A 13906-nucleotide genomic window follows, 5' to 3' on the forward strand; every position below is an offset into this window, starting at 1 on the left:
TAACGTAATTATCATGGACATATCCAAGTAAATGCAATTAGAAAAAAACACTCAAACAAACAAAAATGCAGCTAGTCATTCCAGGTGTAATGTTTGTGGTGACTGAGTTAGCTGAAGTTGGCTAGCTAGCTAGCAAGTGACGAGAACGTTAGTGGTTACACAATGGCGCCGACAGAGATGGTCGCCTCACTTTGGGTCCTTAGGAAACTATGCAATAATTTGTTTTTTTATGTATCATTTCTTACATTGTTAGCCCAGAAAATCTCAAGTGTTATTACATACAGCGGGAAGAACTACTGGATATAAAAGTGACGTCAACCTACAAACATTACGACCAGGAAGACGACTTTCCTGAAGCGGATCCTTTGTTCGGACCTCCACCCTGGACATGGGATCTTATCTCAGAGCCTGACCCAAAACAACGCGGTCGCCGCAGGAGAGGCAGACGGAGCGGCCTACTGGTCATACTTAGAAGGCGAGCACACCATCTACCGCTTCCGGGCATATTACTCGCCAATGTCCAATCTCTAGACAACAAGGTGGACAGAATTAGGGCACGAGTTGCCTTCCAGAGAGACATTGTAACATTCTCTGTTTCGCGGAATCATGGCTCACTCGAGATATGTTGTCAGAGTCAGTTGTTTAAGAACCAACCGGTTCTTTAAACATCTCTCTGGTAAGAAGAAGGGCGGGGGTGTATGCCTTATGATTAACGACTCATGGTGTAATAACAACATTCAGGAACTCAAGTCCTTTTGTTCACCTGACCTAGAATTCCTTACAATCAAATGCCGACCGCAATATCGACCAAGAGAATTCTCTTCGATTATAGTCACAGCCATGTATATCCCCCCCAAGCAGACACCTCGACGGCCCTGAAGGAACTTCACTGGACTCTATGTAAACTGGAAACCATATAACCTGAGGCTGTAATTATTGTAGCTGGGATTTTAACAAAGCTAATCTGAGAACAAGGCTTCCTAAATTCTATCAGCATATCGAATGCGCGACACGAGCTGGTAGCATCCTGGACCATTGCTACTCTAACTTCCGTGATGCTTACAAAGCCCTCCACCGCCCTCCCTTCGGGCAAATTTGACCATGACTCCATTTTGTTGCTCCCAGCCTATAGACAGAAACTAAAACAGGAAACGCCCATGCTCAGGTCTATCCAACGCTGGTCTGACCAATTGGATTCCATGCTTCAAGATTGCTTCGATCACATGGACTGGGATATGTTCCGGGTAGCCTCAGACAACAACATTGACGTATACGCAAAATTGGTGAGTGAGATTATTAGCAAGTGCATCGATAATGTTTTATCAATCATGGCAAGATGACCGAATACAAAGAGTGTAGCTATTCCCTCCGCAAGGCAATCAAACAAGCAAAGCGTCAGTATAGAGACAAAGTAGAGTCGCAATTCAACGGCTCAAACATGAGACGTATGTGGCAGGGTCTACAGTCAATCATGGATTACAAAAGGAAAACCAGCCCTGTAGCGGACATCGACGTCTTGCTCCCACACATATTAAACAACTTCTTTGCTCACTTTGAGGACAATACAGTGCCACTGACAAGGCCCGCTACTAAAGCCTGTGGGCTCTCCTTCACCGTGGCCAACGTGAGTAAAACATTTAAACATGTTAACCCTTGCATGACTATCGCCCAGTAGCACTCACTTCTGTCATCATGAAGTGCTTTGAGAGACTAGTCAAGGATCATATCACCTCCACCCTACCTGATACCCTAGACCCACTCCAATTTGCTTACCACCCCTATAGGTCCACAGACAACGCAATCGCCATCACACTGCACACTGCCCTATCCCATCTGGACAAGAGGAACACCTAAGAATGCTATTCATTGACTACAGCTCAGCATTTAACACCATTGTACCCTCCAAACTCATCATTAAACTCGAGACCCTGGGTCTCGACCCCGCCCTGTGCAACTGGGTCCTGGACTTTCTGACAGGCCACCCCCAGGTGGTGAGGGTAGGAAACAACATCTAGACCCCGCTGATCCTCGACACTGGGGCCCCACAAGGGTGCGTTCTCAGCCCTCTCCTGTACTCCCTGTTTACCCATGACTGCATGGCCACGCACGCATCCAACTCAATAATCAAATTTGCAAATGATACCATAGTCTGTTCTGGACTTGGGGACTGTGAAGAGACCTCTTGTGGCATGTCTTGTGGGGTATGCATGGGTGTCTGAGCTGTGTGCCAGTAGTTTAGGCAGACAGCTCGGTGCATTCAACATTGCAGCGTCTAGTTGCTCCTCTATAATAAAGTTATGCTCTGCCTTCTTAACAACACTATCAACAAGGCAGGTCCTACAGGCCCCAGTTTTGTCGCACCTTGACTACTGTTCAGTTGTGTGGTCAGGTGTCACAAAAAAGGACTTAGGAAAATTGCAATTGGCTCAGAACAGGGCAGCACGGCTGGCCCTTGGATGTACACAGAGAGCTAATATTAATAATATGCATGTCAATCTATCCTGGCTGAAAGTGGAGGAGAGATTGACTTCATCACTACTTTTATTTATGAGAGGTATTGACATGTTGAATGCACCGAGCTGTCTTTCTAAACTACTGACACACAGCTCAGATAATCATGCATACCTCACAAGCAGAGGTCGACCAATTAATCGGAATGGCCGATTAATTAGGGCCGATTTCAAGTTTTCATAACAATCGGTATTTTTGGCCACCGATTTGCCGATTTAAATATATATGTGTTTTTTTTTAAACCTTTATTTAACTAGGCAAGTCAGTTAAAGAAAAGATTCTTATTTTCAATGACGGCCTAGGAACGGTGGGTTAACTGCCTTGTTCAGGGGCAGAATGACAGATTTTTACCTTGTCAGCTTGGGGATGCAACCTTACGTTAACTAGCCCAACGCTCTAACCACCTGCTTTACGTTGCCACGGTAAGTTGCTAGCTAGCATTAAACTTATTTTATAAAAAAACAATCAATCAATCATAAACACTAGTTAACTACACATGGTTGATGATATTACTAGTTTATCTAGCCTGTCCTGCTTTGCATATAATCGATGTGGTGCGCATTCGCAAAAAAGGACTGTCTTTGCTCCGACGTGTACCTAACCATAAACATCAATGTCTTTCTTAAAATCAATACACAACTATATATTTTTAAACCTGCATATTTAGTTAATATTGCCTGCTAACATGAATTTATTTTAACTAGGGAAAATGTGTCACTTCTCTTGCAAACAGAGTCAGGGTATATGCAGCAGTTTGGGCCGCCTGGCTTGTTGCGAACTGTGAAGACAATTTCTTCCTAACGAAGACAGCAGACTTCGCCAAACGGGAATGATTTAACAAAACCGCATTTGCGGAAAAAAAGCACAATCGTTGCACGACTGTACCTAACCATAAACATCAATGCCTTTCTTAAAATCAATACACAGAAGTATATATTTTTAAACCTGCATATTTAGCTAAAATAAATCCAGGTTAGCAGGCAATATTAACCAGGTGAAATTGTGTCAGTTCTCTTGCGTTCGTTGCACGCAGAATCAGGGTATACAGAATCTGGCTCGTTGCGAACTAATTTGCCAGAATTTTACGGAACTATGAAATAACATTGTAGGTTGTGCGATGTAACAGGAATATTTAGACTTATGGATGCCACCCGTAAGATAAAATACGGAACGGTTCCATATGTCACTGAAAGAATAATGTTTTCGAGATTATAGTTTCCGGATTTCACCATATTAATGACCTAAGGTTTATTATATTATAGTTAAGTCTATGATTTGATATTTGATAGAGCAGTCTGCCTGAGCGGTGGTAGGCAGCAGCAGGCTCGTAATAGTCAAAGGTTTATGGTTTAGAGAGAAATAGTCGACGCGTCATAATTCCTTTAATAACTTGCGGCTGAACTTGAAAGGGGTTCCTTCGTTATTTTACTGTTCATGTCTTCCATAGAGAATGTCTTGATCTACTTCAAATAAGGTCTGTGTTTTGTGCTTAAACCACCTCGGCGTTTTAATACCCGTGTAAATCTCACTAGGTAACGTTTGTCAACATATTTTCATAAATCCACTCCACAAAAAAATGTATCTTCGCTTATATTGACCAGAGTTATATCTAATGGATATCTACACAGTTATACAATTGGCAAGGTGGTGTAAGCCTAAACCAAACACAGACCTTATTTTAAGTTAATCTAAAAATATCCTATGGAATAAATGAAGGAACCACTTTTCAGATTTTGCTAGAAGGTGTCATGGGAATTATGACTCGCACTTTGGTAGTCAATTCTTACCATGCCCATTATTAAAATAGGATTTCCTGCATATAGAAATTACAGTCTTTGTTTTCAGCATTCGTCACAGGTAACTTAAACTCTATTTTTATTATTCATACAGTTGAGAGTATTTGTCTCCTAAGCAGACTCTTCAGTATCGTTGTCACTTCAGAGCTGTGTGTGTGTGTGTGTGTGTGTGTGTGTGTGTGTGTGTGTGTGTGTGTGTGTGTATATATATATATACTAAAAAATATCATAATAATAATCGGCCGATTAATCGGTATCGGCTTTTTTGGTCCTCCAATAATCGGTATCGGCGTTGAAAAATCATAATCGGTCGACCTCTACTCACAAGACATGCCACAAGATGTCTCTTCACAGTCCCCAAGTCCAGAACAGACTATGGGAGGCACACAGTACTACATAGAGCCATGACCACATGGAACTCTATTCCACATCAAGTAGCTGCTGCTTTGGCAAAATAATAACCTCTCACTCAACGTCAACAAAACAAAGATGATTGTGGACTTCAGGAAACAGCAGAGGGAGCACCCCCCTAACCACATCGATGGGACAGTAGTGGAGAAGGTGTAAAGTTTTAAGTTCCTCGGTGTACACATCACGGACAAACTGAAATGGTCCACCCACACAGACAGTGTGTTGAAGAAGGCGCAACAGCGCCTCTTCAACCTCAAGAGGCTGAAGAAATGTGGCTTGTCACCGAAAGCACTCACAAACTTTTACAGATGCACAATCGAGAGCATCCTGTCGGGCTGTATCACCGCCTGGTACGGTAACTACTCCGCCCACAACCGCAAGACTTTTCAGAGGGTAGAGTGGTCTGCACAACGCATCACCGGGGGCAGACTACCTGCCCTCCAGGACACCTACGGCACCCGATGTCACAGGAAGGCCAAAAAGATCATCAAGTACAACAACCACCCAAGCCACTGCCTGTTCACCCCGTTATCATCCAGAAGGTGAGGTCAGTACAGGTGCATCAAAGCTGGGACCGAGAGACTGAAAAATAGCTTCTATCTAAAGGCCATCAGACTGTTAAACAGCCATCTCTAACATAGAGTGGCTGCTGCCAACATATAGACTCAAATCTCTGGCCACTTTAATACATTGAGTGTATAAGGTAGTCATTGTGAATTTGTTCGATTACTTGTTAGATATTGCTGCACTGTCGGAACTTGAAGCACAAGCATTTCGCTACACTCACATTAACATCTGCTAACCATGTGTATGTGACCCATAAAATTTGATTTGATTTGATAGCAACCATTTTTGTTCGAATGGATAACCAGTCTTTTTCCATAGCAACTCTGCAAAACTAATTAACGTCTGTAGCAACATGACCGAAATAACCAACGACCAGATGTCTGTCCGGACTATGAATTTGTATGAATTTACTTATTAAAATAAAGTTTTTTATGAAAATGTGTCATTCATTATTGCTCGCCATTGGGCTGAACAAGGCCATTTACATATGACTGTATTCATGATACAGCACTGCCTCTTGTGCCTTATTGCTTAAATATACTACACACTGTAGTATCCTCGATCATGTGAAATACTTACTATAAAATGTTGTAGTATACTGTAGAATACTATTGTAAATACTACAGTCTGCAAAAACACTACAGTAAACACTACAGTAACGTCCGCAAAAACTGCCAACATCATAAAAATCTTATTTCATTTGAAAGCTGCTAAGCATAAGACAAGGAGAGTGTGGAAGAGAGAGAAAGGGGAGATCTGAAAGAGAGAGGTCTGAAAAAGAGAATGTCTGGAGGTCTGAGAGAGGGAGAGAGATATGTAGGAGGGAGAGAACTGTGGGAGAAAGAAGACAGACTGGCGGAAGGCAGCCGGGAGGAGAGCCAATCGATCCCTCCCCAGAGACCACCAACAAACACACTCTCTACAGTTCACCACCCCAACAACCTTTGTTATTGTCCAATCAACACTATCACTCTCTCTCCATCTTTCTCTCCATCCATCTCTCTCTGACTGTCTCCCATTTAGTACATATCTTTCTAAGACCTACAGTATATTGTTTCATCTCTATGACTATGCTAAGATTTAGTTTTCTAATATTATTAGAATGGTATGGTTCTATGGTTCTCAAACTCTTTTTGGTTTAGTGTGCACTTTGACCCAATGATTGACACTCTTAAAGGCAAAATGACCAAGATATTTCAAATAAACCCATGCAAAAGACCTTAACAGGTAGAGGACATTGCCTTTAACTGTTAAGTCAGTGGCTGTCTGGGTACCTGTGGCAACTGTGTGATCACACCACTGTAGTTAACTCTCTACACAACTCTATATTAATAGACTGAGAACAAATGTCTCACACGTACATTGACACGCGCATACACACACATAAACTCAGCAAAAAAAGAAGCGTCCCTTTTCAGGACACTGTTTTTCAAAGATAATTCGTAAAAATCCAAATAACTTCACAGATCTTCAGGGTTAAACACTGTTTCCCATGGTTTTTCGATGAATCATAAACAATTAATGAACATGCACATGTGGAACGGTCGTTAAGACACTAACAGCTTACAGACGGTAGGCGATTAAGGTCACAGACACTAAAGAGGCCATTCTACTGACTCTGAAAAACGCCAAAAGAAAGATGCCCAGGGTCCCTGCTCACCTGATTGAACGTGCCTTAGGCATGCTGCAAGGAGGCATGAGGACTGCAGATGTGGCCAGGGCAATAAATTGCAATGTCCGTACTGTGAGACGCCTAAGACAGCGCTACAGGGAGACAGGACGGACAGCTGATCACCCTCGCAGTGGCAGACCACGTGTAACAACACCTGCACAGGATGGCAACAACAACTGCCCGAGTTACACCAGGAATGCACAATCCCTCCATCAGTGCTCAGACTCTCAACAAATAGGCTGAGAGAGGCTGGACTGAGGGCTTGTAGGCCTGTTGTAAGGCAGGTCCTCACCAGACATCACCGGCAACAACATCGCCTATGGGCACAAACCCACCGTCGCTGGACCAGACAGGACTGGCAAAAAGTGCTCTTCACTGACGAGTCGCGGTTTTGCCTCACCAGGGGTGATGGTCGGATTCGCGTTTATCGTCAAAGGAATGAGCGTTACACTGAGGCCTGTACTCTGGAGCGGGATCGATTTGGAGGTGGATGGTCCTTCATGGCCTGGGGCGGTGTGTCACAGCATCATTGGACTGAGCTTGTTGTCATTGCAGGCAATCTCAACGCTGTGCATTACAGGGAAGACATCCTCCTCACTCATGTGGTACCCTTCCTGCAGACACATTATTCAATTTCTGTTAGTCACATGTCTGTGGAACTTCAGTTTATGTCTCAGTTGTTGAATCTTGTTATGTTCATACAAATATTTACACATGTTAAGTTTGCTGAAAATAAACACAGTTGACAGTGAGAGGACGTTTCTTTTTTTGTTGAGTTTACATACTCACTCTCTCTTTCTCTCCCACTCCCCCTCCCTCTCGCTGCCTCTCCCTTCCCCTCTCCTATCTAGTCATCTCATTCCTGAGGCCAGGCGATCCTGAGGCCAGGCGATCCTCTCCTAGATTCTGTCTGCAGACACTCTCCTCCAGTCTAATCATATTCATCACCATGAGGGATTCACATGGAGCAGAGCATTAGAACACTAGCATTAGAACACTGACTCCCCTCTGATTACATCCTGCACACCAGATGGCAGCCTGCATATCATTGAACGTTATCATGATCATCATTATTATAATTAATTGTGATCACAAATCATTATTGTGATCACAAATCATTATCATCACCCCTATTCACTGGCTTCATAATCTTCAACAGCACACATCAGAATCCAACTCCTCTCTACAAGTATCAGTTATTGGCCTCTCATGATCACCATCTTCATCACACTTGTCATATCTCAGTCTATATGTCCCCTGAACATCCTGTCCCCCAGTTACATGTCATATAAACATCCTCATCTCAAACATCCTCCTCCTCCCTCCATTCAAGACAACTATTTCCCTGTAGCCTAATAATCATCATCAGACAAAACACATAGGATAAAATGAGGAGGGGACTTTACAACAAAGAATATATTAATGTCTTGGCAGAGGCGGACTGGGACAAGAATTCGGCCCTGGCATTTTATATCCACACCAGCCACATCACTGAGTGTGCCGTGACACAATACTCCATTATGGCAAAGTGAAAACTTTCAAATGTATAGAAAATGAAATACAGAACTCTCTCGTTTACATAAGTATTCACATAAATATTCACACCCGAGTCAATACTTTGTAGAAGCACCTTTGGCGGCGATTATAGCTTTGAGTCATCTTGGGTATGTCTGTATCAGCTTTGCACATCTGGATTTGTGGATTTGCTCCCATTCTTCCTTGCAGATTTTCTCAAGCTCTGTTAAGTTAGATGGGGAGCGGCAGTGAACAGAAATCTTAAAGTCTTTCCACAGATTTTCAATGGGACTCAAGTCTGGGCTTTGGCTGGGCCACTCAAGGACTTTCACATTCTTGTTCTGAAGCCATTCAAGTGTTGCTTTCGCTGTATGCTTGGGGTCATTGACCTGTTGGAAAGTAACTCTTTGGCCCAGTCTAAGGTCGTTTGCACTCTGAAGCAGGTCCTCATCAAGGATGTGCCTGTATTTAGCTCCATTCATTGTTCCCTCTAACCTTACTAGTCTCCCAGTCCCTGTCGCTGAAAAGCATCCCAATAGCATAATGCTGCCACCACCATGCTTCACGGTAAGGATGGTGTTAGATTGAAGATGAGCTGTGCCTTAATTTTCTCCAGACATAGAATTGTTATCCCATCAGAACACAGAATATTTTGCCTTAAAACCTGTTGGGGATAGGGGGCAGTATTTGCACGGCCGGATAAAAAACGTACCCGATTTAATCTGGTTACTACTCCTGCCCAGTAACTAGAATATGCATATAATTATTGGCTTTGGATAGAAAACACCCTAAAGTTTCTAAAACTGTTTGAATGGTGTCTGTGAGTATAACAGAACTCATATGGCAGGCAAAAACCTGAGAAGATTCCTTACAGGAAGTGGCCTGTCTGACCATTCCTTGAGCTTCTTGACTCTGTTTATTGAAGACTGAGGATCTTTGCTGTAACGTGACACTTCCTACGGCTCCCATAGGCTCTCAGAAGGCGGGAAAAAGCTGAATGATGTAATTCCAGCCCCAGGCTGAAACACATTAGCGCTTTTGGCAAGTGCTCTATCAGAGGACAATGGGCTTAGGCTTTCGACCCCATGCTTTTATTTTCTTTCGTTTTTTATCCTAAACACAGATTCCCGGTCGGAATATTATCGCTTTTTTACGAGAAAAATGGCATAAAAATTGATTTTAAACAGCGGTTGACATGCTTCGAAGTACGGTAATGGAATATTTAGAATTTTTTTGTCACGAAATGCGTCGTGCTCGTCACCCTTCTTTACCCTTTCGGATAGTGTCTTGAACGCACGAACAAAACGCCGCTGTTTGGATATAACTATGGATTATTTGGGACCAAACCAACATTTGTTATTGAAGTAGAAGTCCTGGGAGTGCATTCTGACGAAGAACACCAAAGGTAATAACATTTTTCTTATAGTAAATCTGACTTTGGTGAGTGCTAAACTTGCTGGGTGTCTAAATAGCTAGCCCTGTGATGCCGGGCTATCTACTTAGAATATTGCAAAATGTGCGTTCACCGAAAAGCTATTTTAAAATCGGACATATCGAGTGCATAGAGGAGTTCTGTATCTATAATTCTTAAAATAATTGTTATGCTTTTTGTGAACGTTTATCGTGAGTAATTTAGTAAATTTTTGGTAAATTCACCGGAAGTTTGCGGGGGGTATGCTAGTTCTGAACGTCACATGCTAATGTAAAAAGCTGGTTTTTTATATAAATATGAACTTGATTGAACAAAACATGCATGTATTGTATAACATAATGTCCTAGGTGTGTCATCTGATGAAGATCAAAGGTTAGTGCTGCATTTAGCTGTCTTCTGGGTTTTTGTGACATTATATGCTAGCTTGAAAAATGGGTGTCTGATTATTTCTGGCTGGGTACTCTGCTGACATAATCTAATGTTTTGCTTTCGTTGTAAAGCCTTTTTGAAATCGGACAGTGTGGTTAGATTAACGAGAGTCTTGTCTTTAAAATGGTGTAAAATAGTCAAATGTTTGAGAAATTGAAGTAATAGCATTTCTAAGGTATTTGAATAACGCTCCACAGGATTCCACAGGCTGTTACGTAGGTGGGACGATTTCGTCCCGCCAACCCTAGAGAGGTTATGATCTCAGAGTCTTTCACATACCCTTTTTGCAAACTCCAGGTGTGCGGTCATGTGCCTTTTTCTCAGGACTGGCTTCTGTCTGGCCACTCTCCCATAAAGCCCAGATTGGTGAAGTGCTGTAGAGACTGTTGTCCTTCTGGCAGGTTCTTCTCAGCCAAGGAACTCTGTAGTTCTGTCAGACTGGTCATTGGGTTCTTGGCCACCTCCCTGACTAACGTCCTTCTTGACCGGTTGCTCAGTTTGGTTGGATGGCCAGCTCAAGGCAGCCTGGGTATTTCTATATTTCTTTCAATTTCCCAATGATGGAGACCACTGTGCTCTTGGAAACTTTCAACACTAGAAATGATTTTATACCTATCCCCAGATATATCCCTCATCACAACATCTCAGAGATCTACGTCCAGTTCCTTGGACTTTATGGTATAGTTTCTGCTCTGAGATGCACTGTGAACTGTGGGACCTTATAGAGACAGTAGTGTTTATTTCTAAATCATATCAAACAACTGAATTGGCCACAGGTGGACTCAAATCAAGGATGATCAAAGGATATTGGATGCACCTGAGATCAATTTGGAGTCTCATAGCAAAGGGATGTGAATACTTATGTAAATCAGGTATTTCTGTTGTTGTTGTTTTTAACATTTGCAAATATGTCTAAAAACTTGTTTTCACTTTGTCATTATGAGGTATTGTGTGTAGATTGATGAGGGGAAAAAATATTTAATCAATTTTAGAATAAGGCTGTAATGTAACAAAATGTGGAAAAGGGGCATGGGTCTGAATACTTTCTGAATGCACTGTATAACACAGAATCTTAGCCTATCTAGTAATTTTACGATCACCTAAATTTGGTAGCCTATGCTGTTGTATGCATTTTCTGGACATGGGCATGGTTGCTCATGCGGTGGTTACAATGTATCACTGGTCAAATGTTCTCATAAAAGGTTATGTTAGCAAAAGAGTTTGGTACAGGGATAGACATCACTTTTATATGGAAATCTCATTGGATACATCATTTGATTATTGAGATATCGGCCTCAATTTAACTTCAGAGTTGCTTTTTCTTCTGAGGGCTAATCTGGGCCATTTTCGGGGACAGCTCCAACCGGGCTCAGGCCATCAAAATCGGGGACTGTCCCCGGAAATCGGGGACTGTCTCCGGACATCTGGTCACCCTAGTCAAAATAGGACTCCAGAATCTCCTTTTTTTTCCCATAGAGATGAATTACATACATCGTTATGTGCACTAACTAATGTTGGGTAATTCATTTGTGGTTCAACACCTGAGGAAGTGGAAACTCAACACAAATTAACTAGATCACTAACTCTAAATATAATACCACTGCTAGTAGCCATGTATTCATCCAATAGTAAATGTAATGTCCTAACAAACTTTGCAGTTGCAAGCACGAGATCTATAGGCCTATGCCCTTGCAATGGCTGGTGCGCATATCTCAAACCCATATCAAATATCTTGGTTGTAAAATAGTTGCTTTTGAGCTGAAAATTGAAAGTTTTCTGTACCTACAGAAAACTAAGACCCTTCTCTCTTCGACAGTGACAAGGGGACGAAGCTTCGAAAGCATTTTCCCGCAATTGCATTTTGAAATGTTATATGATCAGAATGCATTTTTCTCTCTAGCTCATGGTGGGAGATGAGAGTGGCTTGACCATCACAGCAGCAGGCCCTATCTAGGGCGCAGGTACAGCGGCAGGGCAGACACTTTCATTACAGGGATCATGAGGATAATACACTTTACTGTTTGACCAAATCATGGTTTTAGCCGCACAAAAAGTTTGACATTTTGAGTGAGATGACAATGTAGAATGTGCTCTTTCTGCATTTATAGGCACCCTTTACGTTTTTTACGATCCTGATCTTGGCTGTCGAACTGATCACGAGTCGGGGGAGGTCTCTTTGCTGATACCGCATTTGACTTTGAATGTGTATTTGCGTTACCTCAGCTCAGTTAACCCATCTTGGTAAGTGCCAGCTATTGCCCAATGATCAGCCAAAGGCTCATTATAGATTAGTATGGCCATGTCACCTGAATTTTGACCAGCCCACCCAACAAAACAATTGTGTAGCCCATCTGGCATTTGCCAGAATTGCCAGATGGCCGATCCAGCCGTGTCTAGAGAGCTGAGCTGTGTGTGTGTGTGTGTGTGTCTAAGAGAACGGCTGAGAGAAGCATATGCCTTATAATGCGTGGCACAGGGGCAATGGTGAAGTCAGAGCTGCTGCCACTTGGGGTTTGGTGCCGATTTTCCCTCTTCTCCCCAAGGACCTTGAAGTTTTTTGTGATGTGTGTGTGTGACCTTTCATTGAAAGGTAAATATCCTGTTATGTAGGCCTACGAATAACGATAATCCGTTTGTTGAAGTTCGTCTTTCTCACCCGCATAAACTGCATTAGTTAGACTTGTATCGGGGAACAATACAAAGGACAAGTTTGCGCCATACATTTGCGCCATAAAGGAGATCGTTTTTGCTACATGTATTCTCCCCTGTTGCAACTTTGTAGCACCATACTGCCACTAGAAATTGATACTTCAAGACAAACCACCCAAAACAAGAAACAATTCAGAGCTGTAAAATGTGTAGCCTAAGCGTTGGCTTACCAGTTGTTGCTGAAACCCCCTGCATCTTGCCTACAGTTGTTGTCCTGCTTGGCTGAATCCCCCCTATCCGACGCTAGGCTCACAGGAGATTGGAAACAGTGCACAGACGAACTAACGTTACAGTCAACTCAAACGAAGGAGTGTCCCGACTTCAGAGTCCGCTGCGTTTTCCCTTCTCTTGGCAAAAATCTCTAACCTCCACGGCAGGGCATAACGGGCATGTAGGGTTTCTTTCGCGGATATAGGAGGGTGTCCAATGAGCGCGTTTGATGCATTGGAGCACTGATCCATTCACTCCTCCCGGCTCTGTCCTCCTTATAGCAAAACTATTCTTCTCTATTCGTTGAGTGCGCTCAACTCCGCCACTGGAGAAAGGAGTTGCGCGTTCACGCTGATGCGCGGTCACGGCAACCATGGTCATTCATTGAGTACAGTAGAATAAAATAAATCATGGGACTATTATAATAAAGCATGTCTTTTGCTTTGTTATTTTACACAATAACCTACAAAATGTTTATGTTTTTTCAATTACATTAAATTCAGCATTAAAAAAAGGTGCAAGTTTAAGTTTGTTCCACCTGAGCAAATCTGAGAACACTATGATGACACACCAAAATGTGGTTGATGGATCCCTTTTGTCTTCTTCTAATGCCGCTAAAGGGGAAAGTAATTCAAAAGTAACGTTAATGAGTTG

General features: G+C 42.6%; 1 protein-coding gene across 2 annotated transcripts in view; it reads right to left on the reverse strand.

The window, feature by feature from the left end:
* fgd (faciogenital dysplasia) overlaps positions 1-13582 on the reverse strand; it is a 95266-nt gene extending 81684 nt beyond the window's left edge. For both annotated transcript variants that reach the window (XM_029719841.1, XM_029719839.1), the window contains exon 1: positions 13213-13582. In XM_029719841.1, the coding sequence (XP_029575701.1) occupies positions 13213-13237 (25 nt within the window). In that variant the 5' untranslated portion in view covers positions 13238-13582. The remainder of the gene's footprint in view (positions 1-13212) is intronic.
* Positions 13583-13906: the final 324 nt, after the last annotated feature.

This window comes from Salmo trutta, chromosome 28, assembly GCF_901001165.1.
Source record: "Salmo trutta chromosome 28, fSalTru1.1, whole genome shotgun sequence".
Taxonomy (NCBI): Eukaryota; Metazoa; Chordata; class Actinopteri; order Salmoniformes; family Salmonidae; genus Salmo; species Salmo trutta.